Source organism: Sciurus vulgaris (genome assembly GCF_902686455.1).
Source record: "Sciurus vulgaris genome assembly, chromosome: 18".
Lineage (NCBI taxonomy): Eukaryota > Metazoa > Chordata > Mammalia > Rodentia > Sciuridae > Sciurus > Sciurus vulgaris.
Genome location: NC_136479.1, coordinates 3,904,731 through 3,930,433, shown reverse-complemented (window position 1 = coordinate 3,930,433; position 25,703 = coordinate 3,904,731). Strand labels below are relative to the sequence as shown.

The window sequence follows — 25,703 nt, the reverse complement described above, 5'->3', positions numbered from 1 at the left end:
CCCACATTAGTTTTCTTTTCTCTTTGACTTCTCCAGCACCCATCTCCTCAGTGCCCATGGGACTGAGAAAGGGATCTATCCTGTCACTCCTGCACCCTTGGTACTCACCACGGTATGTCTCAGACATTGCAGGAGCTTGGCAGATATGCAGCAACAAATGACTGGCACATCTTATTCTCATGATCTCTTTAGGTATGGTTAAGGACACCACCAAGCATCAGGAACTGGTAAAAATCTGGCAAACAGCAATGTTCTCTACATTGAGAGGTTTCTGCAACATCTAAGGTGATCTACTCACTGGACTTCCTGCACTTCTGCTAGGTAGCTCAACAGAGTTGCCTCTTATTTCTGCTGTTGCTCCAGGCTACACTGCACTTGGCCAGGAGTGTAATCCATACAGTATACAACTTTCACATCTATAGGGGCTCTTCACTCCTCAGAGGGATGCCAAAGAACCCACCTATCCCACAAAAACCCCATGAACTGGACCAGCAAGGCACTGTTTTGTAGACTTGAGCCTGGGGTGAGAGGATTAAATGGCCCAGTGCAGGTCTCTGCCCGGTTCAAGAATAGCTGTTCCCCCAGACCAGTGAAGCCCAACAGCTGCCATGGTCTTTAAAAAAGTTTCCTGGGTACAGCTACAGGGAGAAGAGGACAGCCAGCATATGACCTGAGCAGGTTGACTCACCTTCATCTTGATTTTAGAAGGGGGCCATTACTTTCTTCTTGGCCCTGTTTCAAAGGAATAAACACAGGGAAGGTTCAGAGGAGATCCACAGAAAAGAGATAAAAACAACAGTGTCGGGAGAAATGAAAACACCAAGACACTCACAAGATTGACGTCAGGTGTCCATGGCCTCGTCGACTCTCCTTAAACAGAGTCCTGAAAGAAACAGAACGTAGTATTGTATTCATCCTAGACACCACAACTCTGTTTCTAGAGTTTTTCTGACAATTCTGGTAGTTGGTGGCCGCTCTTCATTAAATCCAGCTGACTGATGAGCTGAATTCCCATTGAGTCCAAAGCAGTCACACTAGTTGCCCAAAAGCTAAGAGTACGAATTTTACCAAAAGAGACTATGGCTCTGTCCCCGACCTCACAAGGCCACATTTTCCGTAAGGCAGAAGCACTTTCCTTACTGCCTGTCCTAGACACTGCCAAGAAGAAAATGTGGGAAGAAACTCAAAAAAGTTTCTTCATACAAGTCCAACCTATAAGAAGAGAGGAGCAATTCCCAAGGCTTTACTATTTGTGCAAATTACAAATAAATAGGGCCTAACATAGAAAATCAGCCCTAGTTAACTTTCCCGGTCCTATATACAGCAGACATACTCCATTTGTGGGACGTGACATAAAATAACCTCTGCAACAGAAGCCTGGTACTTAGCCCCAAGAAGAAAACAGTCCTTCTACTTGTAAATGAGACTTTTGAGGACCATTAAGAAGTATCCATGAAGCCAGGCCTGGTGGTGTACACCTGGGATCCCGGCAACATGGGAAGCTTGAGGCAGGAGGATCGCAAGTTTGAGGCCAGCCTCAGCAACTAAATGAGACCCTGTCTCAAAATAAAAAAGGGCTTGGAATATAGCTCAGTTGGTAGAGTGCTTGCCTCACATGCACAAGGCCCTGGATTCAATCCCCAGCAACACACACACACACACACACACACACACACACACACACACACACACAAAAGGGGGTTGGGATGTGGCTCAATAGTTACGCATCCCTGAATTCAATCCGTAGTATCAAAACAAACTGAACAAAACAAAAAAAAGAGGGTACCCATGATGGGTAGTGGTACATGCCTGTAACAGCAGTGACACTAAGCAGGCAGAGGCAGGAAGACGGCAAGACTGAAGCCAGCCTTAGCAACTTAGTAAGACCTTACCTCAAAGTAACACAAAAAAAAGGGCTAGGGACATAGCTCAACAGTAGAGTACTTTCCTAGTACGCACAGTTCAATCCTCAGAATTGCAAAAAAGCAACAAAAAAAGGAAGTATCCAAGATGAATCCATCATTCAACTTCTGGCAGGAGCCCTTATGTCAAAATAAGAAAGGGCCACATTGGGATGAGAAGAGCATGCAGCCAATCCTGAGTCACAGAAGGGGGAAGAATGACAAGGACAAAACCCTGCAGGTCATTTTCCCTTTTCTAGGGAAGACTGACAACACCCCTTCCTAGCTGCTGCTATCACCCCAATTACTCAAATAACATCAGATTTTAATTAATTGGACAGTGGCTCCTGCGGGCAGGGACACTGACAGCACAACTTCCTGTCTAATCACACTGACCCTCACCTGGCCTGCATCCAGCCTTTGGGCCAGAGAGGCTTGACCTCTGCATCCAGAAAGGCCTTCACACAGTCTTCCCAAGCCTGGGCCTTGTTCCTCTCCAGATCATGGCTTTCCAGTTTGATCTTCACCACTTGGCACAGCAGTTCCCTGAGAAGTAGGCAGAAATCAGAAACTTTCAACCACTTCTTCAAGCTGTCAATCACGTGTTTCCGGTTGCCCTGATGAAAGTAAATGATCCTAACTTTCACTAGCAATATGGAACATGCTCAGAAACTGGCCCACAAACCCTCCAATGAGGCCCCAGCTTAGGCACACCTGATTTCATCATTCCACTGGAATTTCTTTCTTGGTCCCATTATCCTCCTGCCCCCCTTTTCTTCATCTTCTTCTTCATCAGAACAAATTCCGTTCTCTCTGCTCCTTGTCTTTTTCCTCTTCCAGCATCCTACAGGGAGAAGAGAAGAAATGAATCCTGAAGCCTTCCCTCCCACCTCTCCCTCCTCCTCCCTATACAACTGGGACTAAAGAGCCAAGAGTCTTGTTTGGAATCAAAGTAAATACTGAGAGGTGTGTAGAGAAGAGACAGGAGAATAACGGTGCACGAGGGCAAAAAGACACTTACTTAGCAACCTTTGCTTGCGTGTGTGCCTGGCATTCATCCTGGTACTTGGCCACCTGCTCAGGCATTGCCCTGCCAATGGCTTCCTTGAGCTTCTGGAGAGGCTCCTTCAGGCGCCCACCCTGCAAAGAGCAGGACATAGCATAAGTCTGGTTCACACACCACTCTTCACGAGTATGCACAACAGGGTAATCAAAAGGAAGCAGTGCAGCAACAGGGAGGGCCTCCTACCGACTAGCCACCCCTCAGCTGGGCCCCCAAACCACACACCTGTTCATAGAGGTGAAGTTTCCGAGCACGTTTAACCAGAGCGTCCTTGCTGCAGGGCAGGAATGAAGCGAGATAGGCATATACCCCAGAACGGATCTGGCTACTCAGCTCCCGAGTTTGCACCTCTATGCTGAAGAACAGAACAGAGTCATCAACAGCCTGCAGCTCACTGCAGCTTCTCTCTTCACTAGTCCTCCTACAAGCTAGGTGCCAAAAGCAGGTCCAAACCCATCCTGTTGGTCCCCACTGAAACTGAATGGCCAAGGGAACAAGTCTTTAGCAATCAACAATCAATTTCCAAACTTGATGAACTTGGCTAGGTAAAGTGGGTTAAGGCTTTTGGGTCAAGGACAGGACCAAGTCAAAGGGAGTCAAGAAAACAGAGCCTGAAAGAACAAGCTCCAGGTACAAAATTTCACAAAGACAACATAAAAGCTATCCAGGGGAAAGTAAAGAGTTACTTGGGGTTTCCAGGAAATACTTTCTAGCAGTGTTTCTTTTTTTCCAGTTCCCAATTCTCTCCATGATTATGAGGTCAAAGAAATCCTCATCCCTCCACTTTCTGCAGCTGAATAAGCAGAATATTCTCTTCAGTGCCTTGAACTTTCCATAATTGGCATTCTCAAGTGGGCTCCTTGTTGACACAGCCTCTCATTCATGCTTACCCTCAGGTGTTCTTTGTAGTCCATGCTTCCCTTACCCAAGTAGCCAGCCCAGATCTTGGCCAAAGCAAGGCCATTTGCTAGAACATTCCCAAGTCTTGACAACTGTTCTTATATTTGCAAAATTTTCAGTTGTTGAGCAATAACCCTCTCCTGCTACATAAAGCAACCAGAGAAAAGCTGCCAAGCTGGGGGCTAGATACAGTAATCTGGTTTAGATTTATGTCTGTCTGTCTGTTTTTGCTTTTTAATCCATTTCACACAGTGCAATGATTCAGGGGTTTCAGGGTTTGGAAGAAATGTGACAGGGATGAGATACACTGGCACTGGGAGCAAAAGTAAGAAGGAGAACCAATGCTGAGGAACACTCCAATACAGAGCAGGCCCGGAGGCCACCACACTGTCACTCGACCTTCTGGATTCTCAGGAACATGCAAGCAACCCTCTCTCTCTAATCTCATCTCACACTTGACAAGAAATCCTCTTCCAACAGGCCATGACTATATGTACAGTAGCTAATAAAGCCTGTGGCTGAAGATTAGTAAGATCTATCATTCCTGGAGACAGATATTTAGTTTCCCTGGTTTGTTTTATTTAATGAACAACATCAATAAAACTGTATTAACCCAAGTCCTCTAGTTCATTGCTGGTCAGCTATAGTCCCATGGGCTCCTGGCCTGCCCAACCCAGGCATGTAACAGCAGATACGGACAGAAAGACAGATGATACTCACTCTAGTAGGATGCCATTCATATCCTGGGTGAAGAACTTCTGTCTGCTCTCTCCCTCGGCAGCTCTGGCAGCCTGGTTCACAGCAGACAGTAACAGCCATTAGAACCTGTTCCCCACGCATCCCTCACATACCCCCGCAGGCACCAGTCACCGCTGCATAAAAGCACCTGTCAATAAAATCCTCCCCAACACCTTCCTGAGTCTGCCCAAGTCCCAGATGAAGGTCACCTGTGATCAATGCTCTATTTTTCAAAGCTGCTGCAGCATCTTGAACTGTGCGTTCCAGGACTTAAAACAGCAGTCACATAAAAGAAAGCCACAAAGACCAAGCAATCCTGAGGCATCTGGTCAGAGGCCAACTCCGTTAACTCCTGTGTCCAGATTCTATCAACTACACAGTTAATTGGGATTTCCATACATCAACAGTATAAAAACAACTAAGAACTTCAATAAACCTACGAGACAAAAGCTTTTATACACCAAAAACAATAAAAATAATAATGTATAGCTTTGTGCTTTAGGTCATTATCATCTTTTGAAAATTCCTACTCTACTTAGGGTAAAACGAATTCTCCATCATCCAGATCCCTGGAACGACATGCCATACTGCCTGATATGACAGGAATTTATTAGACTGTCTTCTTTTGCTTTCCATGAGAACACAGTTCACACTGTGGAGAGCAGCCTGGAGACCTCTGAAAGGATCCTAATGGCAAATCATGCTGATGTCAGAGCGAGCGGCTCTCACAAGCAGTTCCATGTGAGAACCGCCCAGCGAACCACACTCTCTGGAGACAAGACTCAGGAATATGTATTCTTTAAAAGTGGCCCAATCATCAGAACTCTTTAAATGTAACTCTTGAGACTGATCTAATCAAAAGTGTTGCTGATCTTCAGGATGTAGGCAAAATACAATTTCTGAAATCAAACTTGATGTGTAATAAAGACAAACAGGTGACAAGGTGACTGTCTAGAGGAAGGGATAAATCCTGACCAAGCCTTCCACCTTCCTCTAATTACACCAGCTGGGCCCTTCCAGCCTCTGGCTGTTCCATCTGTGTGCTCCACAAATTCTTTCCTGTGGAAGGACCCACAAGTTTCTATCTAGAACTCACTTCTTCCCATCACTTCTTTCCTCATGGCTTCAAAATAGCACATATACATGCAGGTCCCTCAAATCTAAACCTCTAAACTCCTGAACCCTCTCTCCTAAGCTCTAGGCCAGGATTTTCAATTCCTTCTACATCATTTCCAATTACTCCTGTGAAGAGGTGACCATCTGGTATGCAAACTCAGTTTACCTAAAACCAGACCTGCCACCAGCTTGCGCTCATTCTCCTGATTCCCCACTTCTAACATCTGCACTCCCACCTTCTTGAATCCTCCCATTCCTTTCTCAGGTGGCTTTGCCCAAGCCTAGACTCAAACCCCACTCCTTCACACGGGTACTCCAGGATCTGGCCCAGCGATTTACTTCACCTCCCATCGCCTACCACACTCTAAGGAGGATCCCACCCGTTAGTGGTTCACCCATCCTCAGCTCTGCCCTGCCTTATGACAAGGCCACCTTCCCCACAGGGTAACCAAGGCTGTAGCCTCCAGTCCCAGTTCTATGTACCCTCACAGAGTTTCTTTTTTCACTCTTTAAGTCTGGCTGTCCACCTGGTCATCTTGTTAGTCATCTAAAAAAAAAAAAAAAAGGCAGACTGTTCCATACTGCTCTGTGCTGTGGCTCACTGTCTACATGTGTATCACCCACTTACATAACATGCTCATGGAGGACAAGAACCGACTCCCACCGGCCCATGAATTTCCCACAGCCACGTATCACATAACAGACACTTAGTATATGTCGGGGAGTGGACGTATGGATGAACAAAGGAATGAAGAGATACCACTGCAGAAGGCAAACAAGAAGAAGAGCCTAATGCTGTCTAACCAAAACTAGGGCTTCTAAAGATGCCTTGGTTGGAGGATAGCCCAGAGACCTTGGATGAAAGGTGTGACATGGATGGATGGATGATGGAAGAAAGAAAGGTAGGGCTTTAAAACCATCCAAGTGCAATTTCTTACCCTTTCAGCATTCAGAATTTCACCTTGGAACTTTTAAGGTACTGCAATTGTGACGTTAGTTTGAGAGAAAATAAAACTAAGGCATTCTTTTGATTCAACTTACACTGCTTGTTCTAAGATCCAGATGTTCAATTAATTCAATCTAATTCCTTCAACATGTATTTCAAAATGCCCCACTGTTGGCAGACCCATCAACAGTCTAAGCTTCTAAATAAAGTTTCTCTTTCAATATCAATCCACCTTTTCTCTAATACGTCAGAAGTTTTCTGCCTACATAGTCTTTAAGAAGATTTTCCTTCTGAAGTGTCTTGAATTGCATAGACTCAGAAGGTCTGGTTTCATACTGAAGTTAATTAGTCAAATGCTGCATTTTTAAATAAATTTGATTAAAAGCAACTGGATAGCTATCTGATAATCTTTCAGAAATAAGTGTGGTTCCTTGCCCCTGAGATATTGTATAAATTAATCAATCCTAAATTAACTAGGAAATGAGGTTAAAGCACACCTTGGCCATGCTGACTTAGAACAGTTCCAAGTTTGTATTCTTTTTTAAAGAGAAGGGGTCTTGTTATCTTGCTAGGTTCCCAGGCTGGTCCTGAACTCCTGGCCTCAAGCAATCTTCCTGAATCACCCTCCCAAATTAGCTGGGCTACAAATACATGTCACTATGCTTGGTCTCCAAATTCCTTTTAATGAGCTCTTTTATTTATTATAAGAAAAGGAACTTGTAACCTTTTAGCACCAAACTCAAAATCTTATATACCATATCTATTTTTGCTGAATAGAATAAAATCTAATATTAATTATTTTGGTAGTGCTGGGAATCCAACCCAGGGTCTCACACACACTAGGCAAGTGCTCACCTACTGAGCTACATCCCTAGCCCAGGCCGTTCTTTTTAAAAATCAAATAAATCTGGGCACAGTGGTGCATGCCTGTAATCCCAGTGATCTGGGAGACTGAGGCAGTAGGATTACAAGTTAGAAGCCAGCCTCAGCAACTTGAGTAAGACTCTGCCTCAAAATAAAAAAATAAAATTAAAAGGGGGAGCCAGGAGTGGTGGTGCACACCTGTAATACCAGCAGCTCAGGAGGCTGAGGCAGGAGGATCACAAGTCCAAAGTAAGCCTCAGCAAAAGTTGTCTCTAAATAAAATACAAAATAGGGCTGGAGATGTGGTTCAGTGGTCAAATACCCCTGAGTTCAATCCCTGGTATCCCCCCCAAAAAATTTTTAAAAATAAATAATAAAGAGAATGGAATTAGTCAGTGGTAGAGCACCCCTGGATTCAATCCCACTGCTTAGGGGAAAAAAAAAAAAAAATCAACCAAGTTTTTTTCCTATCTTATTCTTTAGGTCCCTCTCTCCCTGGACTTCTGGGGATGCAAGAATTGTAACTCAATAGGAGGGCAGAGGTGGAGGTGCTCAGGGCCTGTTTCTTTGCTGTTCTTAGTGTCATTCCCCACTTCGTACCTAACTGAAGAGGACCAAAGCAAGCCTGGGTCATCCGTATGAACCAGGCTGAGTAGCTGCCAAACTACATCAAGACAATAACCTGAAGGGCTGTTAAAGCTGAGCTTTCTCAGCACTCTGTATGTTCCAAACAATAATACAAAAGACATTTGTAATCAACACATGTTAAGACAGGGCAAGACCATCAAATCACTAGATTCCCTGGGTCCCCCAAAATGTACAAATATGTAGGAAAAGAGAAAGGGACTAACGTGAGAAAACAGTGAACATAATAACATGGACATCAACCATGTGTACCCCTTTAACACACCTAAGTTTTCAAAATTTGTTTAAGGTTTAAGTTGTACGCTTAGAAAGTTAATCTATTTTTTGTTTTCTATAAAGAGAGTGTTTTTCTCTAAGGGATCATTACATATCAGAGTAGAATCTGTTATGCACTGTGGTAGACTGCAAAACAGGACCACAGACTGCTCCCATGGAGAAATGCACCCCAGAGAGCAGGCCCTAGGCTTCCCAAGCCTTGAACCTTGGCTGCTCTTATGATTCATTTTGACCAAGAGTGTGGCAGAAGCAGTGTGACATACAACCTCTAAAAGTCAAACCTTAGGGCCTTGAGAATTCTACTTTCACAAGACGCTGCTACAACCAAGACCACCATGCCCTGAAGAAGTCCAGGATGAAAGGCCCAAAGGAGAGGGAGGTTCAGCCAGCACCCAGTTAATCTGCCAGCTGAATGCAGCTGCAAGAATGAGCCCAAGCGTGCCAGACATGGTGGCTCGTGCCTGTAATCCCAACAATTTGAGAAGCTGAGTGAGGAAGATTGTGAGTTCAAGGCTAGACTTAGCAATTTAGTGAGACCCTCACAAGTCAGTGAGATCCCTATCTCAAAATGAAAAATAAAAAGGACTGGGGATGTAGCTCAGTTATAAAGCACCCTAAGTTCAATCCCCAGTATCAAAGGGGTTTAAAAAAAAAAAAAGAGTGAGCCCAAGCAGGATCAGAGGAGAAACTACCCAGGCATCCACAATCAGGAGAAATGAATCGCGTTAAACCAAAGTTTTGGGGTCCTTCTTAAAAGGACAACAGAAATGCATACATTATTACCTAGGGTGGAGATTTTAAATCTAACCAATCTTTTATAAGAATAATCAAGGGAAAAAAATAAAAATAAGAGTGAAAAAGAAAGTGAGAAACACATAACACTACTAATGATAGTTATATACATCAAATTTAATTTAAAATTAATTTAAAATTCAATGTCCATTTCAAAATCCAGGACAGGGCTCCTTATTAAGGATCCAAATATCCACATGCAACTTTTGGAACTGTATGCGATTTTTGTGTACAAATGCCTTATTTCCCTGGGAAGACTACCTTTCCCAGTAAATTCTCAATAGGGCCTACAGTCCTAAGCATTCATGTACACATGGGGGGTTCCAGGTGCCCCAAGGGCAGGCGTCCTGCTGGAGTAGCATTAACTTTCTAAAATAAGCCTTGTTTTTAATGCGACCATTAAAAATAATGATGGCTTTATAATAATATTTATTAAGTGAAAAAAATCATGAAACAATTATTCACAACTATAATCACAACTGCATAAAAACATATACAGAAGCTAGAAAGGAATATGCAAAGTGAAACTGTTTTTCAACTGGTGGGGTAATGGATAATTCCCACATACTTTCCACCCATTTTCCAAATTTCTTAATGCCAGGTGAAGACTAAAGTATCAACTTCACCCTTGAGCACTGTATTTTCAAACCAGAATATCAAACTCTCTGGTTACCACCTCCAGGACCAGGCCAACCTTGCCTACGGGACCCTGAACCCCTGTCTGTCATGGCCAAGGGCAATCACTCAGGAGGGAGGCTGGCCAGACAGGGAATCCACCAAAGTACTTTCTTGCAACACAGCCCCACGCTGTTTCAGGCTATGGCCTTTTGTTTCACTTGATGCACTCCGTTTTCCCCAAAGATTGAAATAATAAGTAGGCACACAAAACACAACCTATGGTGGGAATGAGGACTTGCCCAAGAATTCTATTTTGACTTTTCTCTAAAAAACAACTGGCTACCATCACATAGTCCTTACTTATTTAACAAGACTTTCAGAAACTATAAAACAATTTAATTACAAACCAGAGGAATGAAAAAAACAAAGTAATTTTTTTAACACGAATTCTGAGAGCAAATACAGGACAGTACACTCAAACATGCCAAGTTCAGGTTCAACTCCTTCCATCTCAAAGTCATATTTAAGATACACTCTGAATCCCTGACATGGCACAATTCATTTAAATCATTACATTCAAATAGAACACTTATGCCCAATACTGCATACAAGCTAACAAGGATGAACTAGAGATTTCAATAAGATGTTTTATTTGCTTTATATACTATGTTCAAATATTTCTGGAAGTGAGAAAATCATCTGTAGCAGCAGTTGACATTTCACCTGCCCTGAAACATAAATGATAAATATATAGTAGTGATTCAGAAATGCTATGAGAATCACCAGTTCAGAATTACAGCTATTGAGTACAAATGCCACTGGAGCTGCAGCACAAACCACGATGCCTAAGGTAAAATGTTATTTTAACTAAAAGGTAATGTCATCATAACTAATGATCCATGCTTGGTTCATAGTATCACTGAATTGACAGTTCTTAGCACATAGGGATCAATTCCAAATCAATGGAGAACAGCAGCAGCAACAGCTGCTCCATGCTAAAGCTTGCCACTGCTGTAAAGGGTCATGGACAGCATTCGAGTTAAGCTCTGTTTTATTTAGCACCATGGAGGCTGTGATCACTACCAACGCTGACGATAAGCAACACAAGGGAGCAACCAGAACCCAGTGACAACTGAGCATATGCTCTGTGTGCGATTTACATGTTTACGAACTTTAGTGTGTTTTCAAAAGAAAATAAGATGAATCTCTCACTCAGCTGCCTGATGCCAACATCAGTGTTGGTCTATGCACAAAAGGAAATACCATGTGGGAAAGAAACTAACAGGCAGAAAATGAAAAGAGAAAAATCTTCCAGGAAGAAAATAAATTGGAAGAGAAAGAACCAAGAAAGGCTTAAATATGAACCCTGACGGGTAAAGCGGACACTTCTTCCCCACTCAGGATTAGGGGAGGTTGGAGAAAGCTCACACTTTCACTGCCAACTCAGTAAGGGTTTCTCTGGGCATCGAGCTTCACGCTGTGCAGAACCAGCGCCAATCTGCCCGACCGCTTCCAGGAAAGCCCGGCCACACTGTGTCACCATACCTGAGCCAGTTCCTTAATGCGCTTCTCCAGGGGTGCTGGCAGGCCTTCGGGGAGAGAAGAGGGCTGCCTGAATTCCTGGTCCAATCCCACCCCAAGGGAATCGCTTCCATCATCCATATCTTGAAAGGGGCTTCCTTCTGGAGACTCACTGAGCAGCTGCTCCAAGTCCAAATCGGTCAGCGAGTCCATGGCAGTGGCTGCCTGGAGCAAGTCATTGTCAGAAGTGGAGCCAAAGAGCGAGAGCAAGGGGTCAGAAGCACCCTCCAAGTCCCGCAGGCCCTGAGCTTCCACCGATGAGACCACTACAGGCTTATGCTCCTCCTCCCTCTTTTTCTGAGCCTCTTTCTCCTTCTGAAATTTCTTTAGCATCTCTTTAACACTTAAAGCCCCAGAGTATTTCTTCTTCTTCTTCTCCTTACTGGCATTGAGGGCTGTGAAGCTGCAAGCAAGAAAGAAAATGATTACTCAGGCTGTAGGACTCCTCCACAGGGAAACTCAAGAGGCCTTCACCTCTGTCCCAGGGCAATGGTCTCCAGGAGAACCTCAGTCACAGTCCACCCTGTTATTATTCCTCCCTCCTCTTGGCATATGAAGCTCGCTCTTGCTGGACCAAAGCTTGAGAGTGAATACAGGTTAGCAACACAGTGTCACGTAATGCTAATCCAATGGGTTTTTAAGAACCACTGCCAGGCTGAAATAAAAGTTTGCAAAAAAAGGGGAGGCACAAGAGAAGTATTTAAAGGGAGAAAGCAGGAGCAGCAGAGAACAGCAGCAACTTGAAGGCAGCTGGGGTGAGATCAAGTGAGGAAAAGGAAGCATGACCATAGAAGACAAAAGAAAACAGCAGAGACAGAAGAACTGGGGCAGAGAGAAAAGTGCCCAAGAGAACAAGGAACATTAGCAGTAACACACTAACAGAAACAGCTGCCAACACTGACAGTGGAACATTAGGAACGCTGGCTATCTGACACACAAAAGATGAGAGCATCTATGACTATGCCCAGAACAGCCCTGTGGGAGGTGAGAGGAGGACAGGAGGGCCAGGCCCTGCTGCCTCTTCTGAAGCTGTGGGGGAGGTGAGTCAGCTCCTGGGTGTCCTGCCCTCATGGGTCAGACTTTATCCTAGCAAAAAGCTGCTGCCTCTCACCCGGCTTTGGAAAACTTGGACTTTTTCGATTTCTTCTCCTTGTCATAAGTGTCATCTTTTTTCTTCTTCTTTATCTTCTCACCACCTTCCTTCAACTTCCGCTTCTGAGAATTAAAGACAAGGCACAGTTACACAGCTCCCTGACTCAGGGAGCAAGTGCACTACATGGCACTGGCCTTGCTCCGCCCAGGCACATCCTGAGACCTGTCTTTCTTACTTCATGAACAAAAAGCTCTCAGAGCAGTCCCTGGACCACAAACCCACAGCATTCCCACCAGAGTGAGTCCTGGAAACGCCCAGAGGGGAGACAACAGTGGTCTCTCTGAAGCCTGACACTCTGCTCATTTGGAATGGGCTGCAGGTGGGCCCTATCTCTTGTTTTACATAACGGGCTGTGGCAGACAGATCCTACAATATTCTCAGCCTAAGGATGGCTTGTTTTCAGTGGGTGACACCTGGGAACTGAAGTCCTCTACACATCCACAGAAGAGGGTCAGCAAAGGGTGGTGCACACCGCCTCACTCCACACCCGCACTGCTCTCATCCCCACCCCCAAACCACCTCAACACACAACTCTGCTGAGCCTGCCGGGGCATCCATGACACACACGATGACTGAGGGCTGACAGAGCCCCCAATTCCACGTCGCCTTGGCACAGTTCAGTCTTTGCACCAGCTTCCTGAGCCATCCCAAACCGTCGCACACTTTGGAGTCACCCACTTATCTCACATGGTGAGGTCAAAATACATTTCTGAAATCCAAAAGCAAGCATGTTCTAACCTTTGGAGATTTTTTCTTCTTTTCTTTAATGAAATCATCCTCAGATTCGGATGCTTGTCTAAATTGCAGAGTTCCTGAGTTAATGTAAAATCCTCCATATTTTGTGGTCAAAGAAGCAGGAACAAGCTCATCATACTAAAAGGGGAAAACATACTGTCAGCTCCAAGTTCTGGTTCTATGGCCCAAAGGTGTAAAGTAGGTCTTAAGAAATGTAACTGTGCTTCTGTCATACTTCAGACAACATAGGAAAAGAACCCTCTCCCTCCCACCAATCACAAATGGAGGAGCTACAAAGTGTTATGGACAGAGTAGTCATCTTTCTCAGATGAGGGCACCAAGGCCCAGATGCAAGAGGTTACTTTCTCTCACATGAGTGCTGCTGGTTCCTCTCACTGAGAGCACAGTGCCCCCAGCTTCTCAGCCATGATGTGTAGGAGCTAAGATGTGGAGGTTCTGATATTGCATTTTCATTAACAACTCACCGCCTCAGAGTTATCGATGAAGGAATCAGATTCATCATAACCATACCCCATATCAATCAAGTCCTGTATTCGGTCTTTTCTACGTTTCTTTCCACCCTAAAATTTAAAAGCAGTAGGTCACACATTTTTTGATGAGCATACAGAATGAAACATTGTTTTGAGCTTCATCAGCTGGTGATTAAAAGTGGTAAAGCACTGGGCCTCTCTTTTTCACCCCCCGCCCCCCCCCCCCCGTACCCAAACCTCCTTCTACAAAGACCTCTGAAAACAGGACAATTTGTATCTGCATAAAATAGTCTAAAACAGAAGAATGAACTAAACGGCTTCTATGCTTCATGCCAAAACACTTCCTCTAAGGAAGTGTTCATTGGCCCATTTAGCTCACATACTAGCTCTTGTCATGTGAGATTTCTGTTCCTTAGTGCATCTGTTTAATAACTGCATTGTTTTCTCTGAGTTCTATACTTATCCTAGATCATTGTTGATTATGTTATATAAAGGAACATGCCATTTCTATCAAATGAGAATGTCTGGTTGCCCAAAAGAGAAATCTTACATATTTTTCTTCAAACTTCCGTGCAAGAGCCTCCACTTTATGCCTTTCCTTTTCTTCGTCATTAAAAGGATCTGAGAGATCTTTCTTCTGCAAAGAGATCATTTTACAAAAAGTAAGATTTGCAAAAAAGAATTGTCAGTTTGATTCATGAAACCTTCACTGATTACTCAAAACCTATAAAAGACATTAACAAAAACAACTATTTTTCAGAAAATACAAGGTAGGATACATGCTACCATCTTATCAGTGTTTACCTTAGTTGTTTAAAAAAGTGTAACTTCCACTCATGTAATTCAACAAAATCTGACTAAGTGCCTGTGATCACCCATCTAGCACTAGAGACTATGGGACTTCAAATACAGCAAAGGGCCTTCAGATGGGGATGCTCAACCTCTACAGAACTGTATGCAATACGGCTGATTTTCTTTATAACCCTATAGTTTATTTTATGCATGTGAAAGTGTTTTGAGACGAGGTCCATAGGTTTCACCAGACGTTCAAAGTAGTCAATGGCTCAAGAATACAGCACAAGTTCTGGAGAACTGGTCTGCCTTCCCATTTAGAAAAGTGATCAGAAATGTACTTCTCTTAGGGATACCGAAGTCAAACCCAGTTCTCCTGTCCTTGGAAGCTTATCTTCAAGGGTCCATCATCTCTTCTTGTCCTCCAATCTCAATACTCACTCCAAATATTTTCATGCAGTTTATTTTTACTCTATAAGATTGTTCTTGCATTTTTCTTATCAAATAAATTTTCCAGAGTGAGTCTTACATGTTTTGGGCAAATAATGTTAACTTTAACAAAAGACTCCTGTATCAAATATGCTTTAAGACTTCAGAATAAACCAAAACACTAAGATTTTCAAACACTAATGTTGTCTGAAAACAACTCTTATTCCACCCTCCCATCTCTGCCTACTGAAACCTACCCCCTCACAAATGATCTGTTAAGGGGGCTGAGGTTGTGGCTTAGGGGTAGAGCACTTGCCTGGCACGTGTGAGGTACTGGGTTTGATCCTCAGCACCACATACAAATAAATAAAGATACTGCATCCATCTGTAACTAAAATATACTAAAAACAAAATAAATGATCTGTTAAGTGACTTTCAACTATGAATGTATAATGAGATATTACAGTACATACCACATATGGGTGGCTATTAAAATGTGATTATCTGTATCATTGAATTTTTCTACAATGATCACATATAGCTTGGGTAGCTAAAATAATTTTAAGAAAGCCCACCAATCTTGATTGAACACCAATGGTGTCAAGGTGTGCTCCTTAATGCTTTGTGAACAAGTCTTCGAATGACTGTTTCCAAGCATAATGAAGATCCAGCTCTGTCCAAAATGGCATCCTGGATGTGAGCCCTCCTCTGCCCAAGCCCTCCAGGCCTGTGTTTGCAGCCAACTTAAACAATCATCACATTGTAACTTGTTACCTGTGCTGGTAAAATTCTTCTAAAACATCTACAAGATTGCAAGTTTCTTTGAAGCTAGGACAGTATCTTCCCTAACTTTTTGTATAAGCCTCAGTGTCTAGCAGAGTGCTTCATGTTATAAGGAATACATACTAAATCCATACACAAATGTGTCAAATTATACACTCATTTTCTTTTGTGGTGCTGGGAACCAAACCAGAAGAGACCCACAGATACACACACAGCCAAGTGCTTGCTTTACCATTGACCCACACATACCCACAGCCCAGGTTATATTATACTTTAACACTACAGAGCAGACCCATAATGAGTCAAAAGTTCTAAACCTTTAGTCCAGAAATAAACTCCCTAAAACTGGATCCAAATTTCTCTGTGTATGCTCCACACATCTTTCTGCAATGGAGAAAATCATTTGGAGTCCACCAAAAAAGTAGTGTCAGAGGACTGGAGTTCTAATTTCAGTTGACCTACCAATTTGGTTTGACCCCATAAACAAACATGTTAACAACTCCTGCTACTGGATATTTCTCTCAATGAAGAGGATACTATTCCTACTTTGGAAAACTGATTCTGAACAGATTTGAAGTCATTTTTTCTCATCCTACCCACTGACCCTTATACAACAGGTTAACTCTTGATACAGATTCATTAGTTTCTATTCAGCCAATAAGATCTCAAGCAAGGAAATACATTTTTAAGCAAAACAAACAAAAAAAGTGAGTAACGCTACCAACCAAACATACTTCCTCCAATCAGTCCAAACATGAATTAGACTGAGTGAGCACATAGCACTGTGCTAGAAACTTCACCAACATGATCTCATTACACTCTTACACACCCTGTGAGCTAGGCACTGGCCTTATCCTCATTCTATCAAGAACCACTTAGAGACCAAAATGCTGCAAGTGTAGGGCCCTACGGACCTTTTCCTCAGAACCTAGCACAGTGCACTAGTATACAGTAGGAATTTAAAAATGTTCTTCACTTTGCTCCTACTCACACTTTATGATTCCATCTACATAAAAATACAAAAAACAAGCAAAAGTGATCTTAGCTATTAGCGTTTGCCCTTGAGGGACAGGATGGTGCACTGCAAAGGCAAGAGGAGGATTTCTAGTAAATGTCAGAGCTTGTGATCCAGGTACAGTGTTATAGTGTTAGGCTCATCAGGCTGTGCATTTATCACATGTGCACTGTTCTTATGTACATGATTCAATTAAAACGTTTACAAATATCAATGAATTGCCAAAACCATGGTAATAGCTGAAGCTGGGTGATGGGCACATGGGTGTTTTTAACCTTTGTTCTCCATTTCTATGCCTGTTTAAAAGGTCCATACTAAAAAGTAAACTAACTTGCCAGGAAAATAAAAAGATTGTTTAAAAAATATTTAAGAAATCAAACTGATTTTTAACACTCTGAAGGCTACAAGTCAATTCTGGCAAAAAATAAAGTGGCGGGGGAAGGCACAGAAATATATTCCACCCATTCAAGGAAAGAAACTATCCAGAATATTACTGTGTTCAGAAGAGATGAGCAGTCTGTCTTTTCTTTGTCCTTACACTAGACAGAGAGGGGAAGTCCCCTGGAAAAGGGAAATGTCCAGCACAGAATTCTAGCAACACAACAAAGAACTGGTCTCATTTACATGTCACATTTACAACCTCATCATGGAAAAAATGTAGTTTCTTTTATTAGTTATCCATAATTCAAATTAGCCTTAGATGTACCATGTTTTTCTCTAGCATAAATCAGGAAAATGATTTCTCTTCCTTCATGCCCAGTGGCAAGACTAGCTAACCTTACACTTGCTTTGCATGACTGATGTGACCTTGGGGCAGTCCACATCTCTCTAGCCTCACTTCCCTGCTGTGAAGGCCCATGTGCACATACTGACATCTGCATGTTAGGTCTGCAGAGCAACTCTGGGACACTAGACTGTACCTTATCTCCAGATTGAAGGCCTTTGACCTTTCCTCTTATATTCTTCACCAGTTCTGGGTAGAAGAACTCTGGGCAACGTTTGTGATCTGGTTCAAAGAGGGTAAGTGTAATTCGAACAGCTGCTGCAGCCGGCTCACAGTCCTGATGCTGTTCTGCTCCCCCAACCTCCTCTTTCCGGGACTTCTTCAAAAAGGCAGGATTCAGAGAACCTGGGAGAGAGGTGAACTGGACCCTGTGGGGTTCCGACATGGCTACCAACAAGTCTTAGCAGGTGTCACTGCATGGCTTCTGTTAACAAGGAAAAGAAGAGCCAGGTCAGACCAAGATGATAAAAACAAACACTTCCTGTTCTGTTATACAGATTTAGGTTTAAAAGAATTTCATTATAAAAATAAAATCCATTGTTAAATTTATTCTGTTGCCATTTATTGCTTTTTTTCCTGCTTAATACTCATTCTAAATATAATTTTTTTCATAACCATATAAAATCAGCCCAAATCCCATAATTCAAGTCAAAAGACTGCAGAGTTATGCAGTTACAACTAGGCTTTTTTCCCATACAACTCTTTCCATTTCTTTTATGCCTAGAATGCCCTTCTCCAACCAGATCTTATATAAGAATTCCCCTGTTAAGGTCATTCATAGACACATTTTTCACATGTGACCTCTTAACCCAAGTTGAACTTACAATGCTATAAGGTATGACGGGCTCTAACAAGGTTTCTCTCCAGTATCAATCACTAAATAACCTTCTTTTCCCCTTAGTGATTTGGAATATATCAGAGTAAAGCCTCAGATATCTAAGGTTTAATTCTGAAAGCCATCTGTTATATTAATCTAGTACATAAAACATTTTTAACCAAACCAATAACACAGTTTTTTTAAAGATTTTGTGGCATATTTTAATATCTTGAAATAAAAGTTCATCTTTATTATTCTTCTTTTAAAAATAACATTTGGCTTTCCCAGCCTGTTTATTATTTAAATCAATTTTAGAATCATGTTGGCAAGTTTTCCCAGAAGGCTCACTATACTTTGATTGTAAAATGAACCACAAGTATGAATTAATTCAGGAAGATTCATTTATATCCACATATATGTAGATTTATTAGTATATATCCAGTATCCAATCTTTTCATTATAACCATAAAGTTGTGATCTAAGAACACAAGAGGGAGTAAAATATCTAAAAAATAAGAGTTAAAATCCTCCTAATCAGGCAGCAAAGTGACTGGGAGTGAAACAGGTTAGCCAGCGTGCAGACCACTTACTAATGTGTACAAAGATGCTCAAAGAGAGCCCCCCCACCCCCCACCCCCGCCAAAAAAAAAAAAAAAACCTTCACAGCTCTTGGGATATGTGTAATGCACTGGGCTGTGAAAATAAATCCCACCTTATGGGTCTCCCACTGAGAGAGCAGGCACAGTCCCACTGTAAGAGAATCAGAGGATATTCAATGGGATGAAGAAAGGCCATCCTTACCCAGGTGGCAGGGTGCACACCTGTAACCCCAGCAGCTCAGGAGGCTGAGGTAGAAGGATCATGAGTTCAAAGCTAGCCTCGGCAACTTACTAAGGCCCTAAGCAACTTAGACCATGTCTCAAAATAAAATATTAAAATGGTTAGGGATATGGCTCAGTGGTTAAGCACCCCTGGGTTCGATCCCCAGTACAAAAAAAAAAAAAGAAAAAGAAAAATGAAACAAAGAAAGGCCATCTTGCAGGTGGTAAACAGATCCTAATGTTCCTGTACAACTGGTAATTTAAAAATATAACTTCATCTCAGTTCAAGTTTTAGAGACTGCAACTTTAATCCACCTAGATGGTAAAACTGCTCCTCTTAGTTGCAAAAGCACCTGTGCAAGCATAAGACAGTATAAAAGCAGGACTACACTGGAGGACGGGGCTGGAATGTAGCTCAGTGTTATAGTGCTTGCCTAGCATGCACAAGGCCCTGGGTTTGATCACCAGCCCTGCAAAGAAAATAAAAAGAAAAGAAAGAAGAAAACTAGAGGATGAAGTAAATCAACCTATAGTACACTAACACAAGTTAGATTTAGGGTTAAGTTTTATAATCATCATAAATGCTATCATTTGTTCTAAGTCATTTGAAACATTTAAGAGAATCAGATAGGTAGGTAGATAGATAATTTCCTGCCCCCTAGTACTGGGGATCCAACCCAGAAGTGCTTTACCACTGAGCTACATCCCCAACTCTATGAGAGAGGATCTTGCTAAGGTTCCAAACTTGCAACTCTCCTGGCCTCAGCCTCCTAAATCCCTGGGATTACAGTCATGCACTATTGCACCTGGCAAGTGTCAGATATATTAAAGAAGGACACATTAGACTTACAATCCTAATTTGAACTGTTTAACAAAATTAACTTCTAAAGTATTTACTTGTTTTAAAGAACCTGACTTATGTTTCCATGTTTATTAGACTTAACAAATGTTAAGTTCTTGGAAAGATTATACTATCAGATTTACAAGTTCATCTCTTTAGAAATTTGAAATACTTGAAAGAATAAAAAATATTAAATGCTATTTATAACTTTTAAGGGAACCTGGGCACATGACTGTAATTCCAGCAACTCATGAGGCTAAGGCTAGAGGATGACAAATTCAAGGCCAGCATAGGGAACTTAGCAAGACCCTGTCTCAAAAAATAAAAAGGACTAAGGACATACCTCACAGGTACAGTGCCCTTGGGTTCAAGCCCCAGTACCACAAAAAAAAAAAAAAAAGGAAAAAAAATTAAGGTAATTTAATTAACCTGGTAAAAAAGTTAATTGCTTAAGGGAATTTAATGTTAAACTGGAGCCTTAATTGACCCTTACTAAGAAATCAGTATTTTTGTTTTTACATAAACATTCTTAGATTTATCAGTAAAACAAACCAACATTTGTAAGTAGAACTTACAGTCTTAAAAATAGCTAAATTTGAGGCTGGGGTTGTAGCTCAGTTGCCTAGCATGTCTAAGGCACAGGGTTCAATTCTCAGCATCACATATAAATAAATAAAAAGGTTCATCGACAACTAAAAAAAAAATTTTTAAATAGCTGTTTTAAAATATTCAACTTTAATGAGTTGAAAATTATTCCTAGTACTCTATATACAAAATCATTCCTCTTAAAATATTTCAATTGAGCATGTGAAAAAAATGCTAGCCCCTTTTGTATCTCAGGTTATTCCCAGGAACTGTATATATATTTTGTTATTGTAAATATATCATTTTTAACCATTGTATTTTCAAACCAGTTACTGATAAAACAGAAAAACTAACTTGTGTATGCTAATTTTGTAATTAGTCCCTTTACTGAATTTAGTGTTTTGTTTTGTTTTTTTCAAAATAGCAGTCCTGTCATCCACAGAGATGAGAATTGTCTTTCTTCTGAAAAACTGCATTGATCTTTGTTTCATGTCTTATTGCATTGGCTAGAACTTCCAGGTATCAGACAATATATCCTTTGCAACGTCCTTTGCAAAGGAATGAAAATGCATGCAGTTCAATTGTGAAATTGATTCATTAAATCATTCCTCTACTCAATGCCTCAAAAGTTCAAATTTCTAAAGCAGGAAGCCATGCTGGATTTTACTCTTAAGTACACTTTAAACAACCAGTTTGTCTTTAAAAGAGCGCACACACTGGATGACAGTCCCTGCAATTAATTCACGGTACTTCAGAGAAACTGGTCTCCAAAGGAAAACCAGCTTCCGGGACAAGCCAGCAAGCCCAAACACCCTCGCCCTCCGAGCCTCTGCGCTGCACGATGCCCACGGGAGTGGCGGGTAGACCCGCCACCTTTGCGAGCAGGCATCTGACTCAAGAAAAGTGCGGCTTTAAGTTAGTCAAGCTGGACCCGGGCTCCGGGAGTCAGAGCCCGGGAGAGGGACCTGTTGTACAAAGCCGCGCTGCTACCTGTCCTCGGAAGTCGGGGCGGTCCCCTACGCTGGCATCCGTCTTCCTGCTGTCACAACTTCTTGCAAAGTGTCAAACTACGCCGAGCTACCTCGGGAGCCCAGCCCGGCAACTGCACGCACCTTTGTCCCCAGAGCCGACGCGGGCCGCGGACGTTCCCCCGCGGCGGTCCTCATGCCTGCCCGGACTCCGGGCTGCCGCGCGGCTAGCGGCCGGCTCCCGAGCCCTGCCTGCGGGCGGCCGGCCGGCCCGTGCCGCGGCCCATGGCCGGCTCCCCGCCCCGGGGCCTCGTCAGCCGCGCCGCGCGCCGGCCAGGAGGACGCGGAGGAATGCCAACTCCGCGTCCCAGAAGCAACTCGCGGGACGACGAGGGGCGGCCACAGGGCGCCCCGGCAGCAAGGCGGCGCGGACTCGCCGCTGCGACGCTGCTCCGGGAGCCGGCCGTCCACAGGAGCACTCCGCGGAAACCGGCGGCGGCGGCTGGCGAGCGCGGACGCCGGGGCCTCCTGGGCTGCGGTCAGCGGAGCCCGCCGGGCGCGGGGCCCCGGGCTCGGAGCGGGCCGGCTTCCAGGCCGCGCCAAGGTCCGTCAGAACGGCTCGCGGGCGCAGCGACGGGGCCGGCAGCGCCGCGGGCTCGGGGATGGCCCGGGGCCCGCGCCCGACTAACGGCCGTAACGGAAGCGCCGAGGGGGCGGGGAGCTGAGTCCAGCGCCCGGGGGCGGGGCGAGCCGCGAAGCCGGCTTCCTCCCGCGCTCGGCCGGCCGCACCGTCGCCGCCGCCGCCGCCTCAAACCGCGGACGCTTCGTTGTCACGAGCCCGAGGGAGGGGGAAGGAGCCGGGAGTCTCGGGGCTCCGGCGCGGGGAGACCGCGGCACCCGAGTCACGTGTCGCCCTCCCAGCCAATGAGCGCGGGCAGGCGCGGTGACGTCAGAGCAGCGGCGTGGCCGATGACAGCCGGCCCCGTCACGTGGTCTGGCCGACTCCAATGGGTGGCGCCGCGGCGACCTGAAGTTCCCGGCGGCCCGTGCGGCGGCGGTGGTTGGGTGGTAAGATGGCGGCTGTGAGTCTGCGGCTCGGCGACTTGGTGTGGTGAGTCCGGGCGGCCGGGGCCAGGCGAGATGCGCCGCGGAGCCGCCTCCCAGGGCGCGGGGTTCGCGGCCAGCCTCGGAGCTGCCTTTCTGCGCGTTCCAGGCGGCCGAGCGAGGGGAAGACGGAGTGCCGGTGCTGCGAGCGACGCTGGGCGGAAGGGGCAGCCCGGCCCCGAGGGACAGAGGCCGAGGGTGGCCGCGGTGGGCAGGCTCTGAGCCCCGAGGCCGCCCCGGGGAGGGCCGCGCTCGGAGCCGGGCGGCCGGCGGAGGTAGTCCTGAGCGCTGCGCAGCTCCCGAGGACTCTGGGTCCCCGGAGTCTTGCTGGGGCTCCCCGGAGACGGGAGAGCCGGGGGACCCGCGGGGCCATCTCGCCGGGACAGGCCGGTCAACGCCCGCGTCGCGACGGGACCTTCCAGTGCGGGCGACTCGGCCGGGGTGTGGAAACCGGTTGCTGGCGCTGCCCAGTGAGGAGACGGACAGGCGACTTCTCCTTTACAACCGATGGCTTGGCAGTGACCGGTGCCTCTCGTGGTCTGCTTCTGCGTCCCCGCCAACCGCCTGAACCAAGACCGACCGTGCTCGCCTCCCTCGAGCTGCGTAGTTTGTGTCTGGACCCGGAGGCAGGCTTCCATTAGCGCCTGTCAAAGCCGGGCTGTGTGCCTAGAGAATTAAACCAGACTTATTTAGGGGATGTCTGTGTTTACAGAGGAACTGCCCCCCACCCCGGTCACTGGCAGGCTCCAAACAAGTGACTGTTGACGGCCTGGTTGTTTCGCATTCCTTGTCAGCCAAAGAAGGCACAGACCTCACACACACACTTGCACAGTTTTTCATTCCGTGGTTGAGGGTCTCCGGCCCAGCTGAGGAAGCCAGATTGAGAACTCTGGTTTTCTGGCTTTTGTCTGGCACTTGAGGATGCCAACAGATTTAGCAGCATAAATTGCATGTTGAGTGACTTGAAGGAGAGGGACTGGCTTTTCCAGAGCAAGTTCTGACTCTCTGTGTTTTCTCTAGGGGGAAACTCGGCCGGTATCCTCCTTGGCCGGGAAAGGTGAGTGTTTTGCTCTTTAAAGGATGATACCTAAATTTGGGTTTGAGGAGGTGGGAAATGTAAGATGCATTTCCCTCAGTTTCTAACACTGAGTTAAACTGGGCCCATTCAGATAACACTCATATTCTGTAGTATCAGTTATTTAAAAAAAGAATAATACAGTATAAACCAAATCATTTAATCTGCAGTCATTGCTTATTTCTTGAATCAGAGTTAGTTTTTGAAATTTGTTGTTAACCCTGGGAATCAATTCTAATTTGAATTTAGCTTTATACTGAAACCTAACAAGAGAATAAATTCTCCAGGAAGAGAGAAGTCTAAATGTAGGTTAGTGAAAAGCCAAAGTATTTTTGTCCCGACTAAGTTTAAATCTTCTTCCCTTGTTACCATATGTGCTGCTCCAGTGCATCTTTACAGAAGTTGGCATTCCACATTTTGCATGAGGTGATCCGTCATAGCTTTCCAAGTGTTCTGTTTTTATATTCTTGCTTGGAATCCAGGAAATGTCTTTAGACTGCAATATGGTGTTTTCTGTGCCTCAGTTGTCCTTTACTTTCACCATTTCATGTTTCAACTCTTTGTGCACCAAAAGTATTTTGGAGAATGACCTCTACCTTTTTCAGTAATGATATTGTCACATTGAGGGGAAATGATGTTGATCTTAGTTTGAACTGCTTATATTAACAGAACCATTGCAGTAAAAGGAATATTGTATCTACTGAGCACTGCTACATGTTAGCTACAGGGAACTTCCAGAATATTTGTACATTTCCACATATCTTAACTGGAAAGTGCTAGACATGAGCTAAGTTCTAGGCCTTTTAATATATTCATGTGTGTATATATATATATATATATGTGTGTGTGTATATACATATATATGTGTGTATATATATATATATTCTTATTCTTCCCCCCTTTAACAACTTAGAACTGTAAAAATTTACTTTTCTAGTGGGCTGCCATATTGCCATCATGTCTTCTTTTCCCTTTATCCTCTAGATTGTTAATCCACCCAAGGATTTGAAGAAACCACGTGGAAAGAAATGCTTCTTTGTGAAGTTTTTTGGAACAGAAGATCAGTGAGTGGTATTCATCAAGTATTCATGTTGTCTTTGTCTGGGCATTTCCCTGAGACTGAGTTGCCAAAAGAATATTCTGAGGATCCTCAGTTCAGGCTTCTTGTAGTGCATAAGAATGGCACATCATGCTGGCTTCATACCTAAATAAAATGTGCTGTTCTCATCTCACAGAAATTGTCCTGGGGCCAATAGCAAGGTCAGTCAGGTAAGAACTAGGCTTCATGATCAGAAGTAAGAACTTCTACTTATGAGGTTACGTTATGATAGTTTCTCACATCTTCTTTTCCAACTCCAGTAGCAGTTTCTTTTATAATAGCCATGTTTGGTTCTCTTTCAGTGGCCATGTATCATTAAGGTTCATTCATGAGGTCTACAGTGAAAGCTAAAGTTCCATTTATCTTATGTACTTGTTCAATTCTGTTCTCTTGCAAAAGTAGGTAAGTTGCTCTGACACTGTATCAGTAAAGCTTTATTACCAGATGTGTGCTCAAGTAAAGGGATCCAGGACCATTAATTGTAGATTCTTTGGCTTAAGGTCATATAAGAAGTCACCCTGCAGGGTAGAATGTGTGGTAACTTGAATTTCCAGCATTTTTTTTAGTTTTGTCATCAGTACGTCAAGTTGATTAGCTTGATAGCTAGTTGATTAGCTAGTTAGATAGCTTGATTTCTATAAGTAGTTGTATTTCTATTTATGATTCTTACAGGAAAATGTAACTTTGGGTTTGAAAAAAAAGTCTATGCCTTTTCTGATAAATCTAACACTGATGGTTAAAATAGTTATTCTTAGAAGGCAATATATAATG

The 25,703-nt window shown here is 44.0% G+C and overlaps 2 protein-coding genes across 5 annotated transcripts in view; one reads left to right on the top strand and one right to left on the bottom strand.

Moving 5' to 3' along the window:
• The window catches only part of UBN1 (ubinuclein 1), a 32,438-nt gene extending 10,087 nt beyond the window's left edge, over positions 1-22,351 (bottom strand). The window contains 16 exon segments of the mRNA XM_079121691.1: positions 689-709; positions 711-732; positions 833-883; positions 2,304-2,447; positions 2,616-2,704; positions 2,706-2,745; positions 2,923-3,041; positions 3,190-3,319; positions 4,585-4,655; positions 11,405-11,843; positions 12,552-12,655; positions 13,332-13,466; positions 13,814-13,909; positions 14,370-14,456; positions 17,759-18,046; positions 21,799-22,351. Coding sequence (XP_078977817.1) covers positions 689-709; positions 711-732; positions 833-883; positions 2,304-2,447; positions 2,616-2,704; positions 2,706-2,745; positions 2,923-3,041; positions 3,190-3,319; positions 4,585-4,655; positions 11,405-11,843; positions 12,552-12,655; positions 13,332-13,466; positions 13,814-13,909; positions 14,370-14,456; positions 17,759-18,007 — 1,797 coding nt within the window. The 5' untranslated portion in view covers positions 18,008-18,046; positions 21,799-22,351.
• A 330-nt stretch (positions 22,352-22,681) lies between these two features.
• Positions 22,682-25,703, top strand: part of GLYR1 (glyoxylate reductase 1 homolog) — a 33,378-nt gene continuing 30,356 nt past the window's right edge. The window contains exons 1-3 of one of the 4 annotated variants that reach the window (XM_079121695.1): positions 22,682-22,765; positions 23,779-23,815; positions 24,818-24,897. In XM_079121695.1, coding sequence (XP_078977821.1) covers positions 22,728-22,765; positions 23,779-23,815; positions 24,818-24,897 — 155 coding nt within the window. In that variant the 5' untranslated portion in view covers positions 22,682-22,727. The remainder of the gene's footprint in view (positions 22,766-23,778; positions 23,816-24,817; positions 24,898-25,703) is intronic. The other 3 variants (XM_079121694.1, XM_079121693.1, XM_079121692.1) reach the window with 3 other exon arrangements.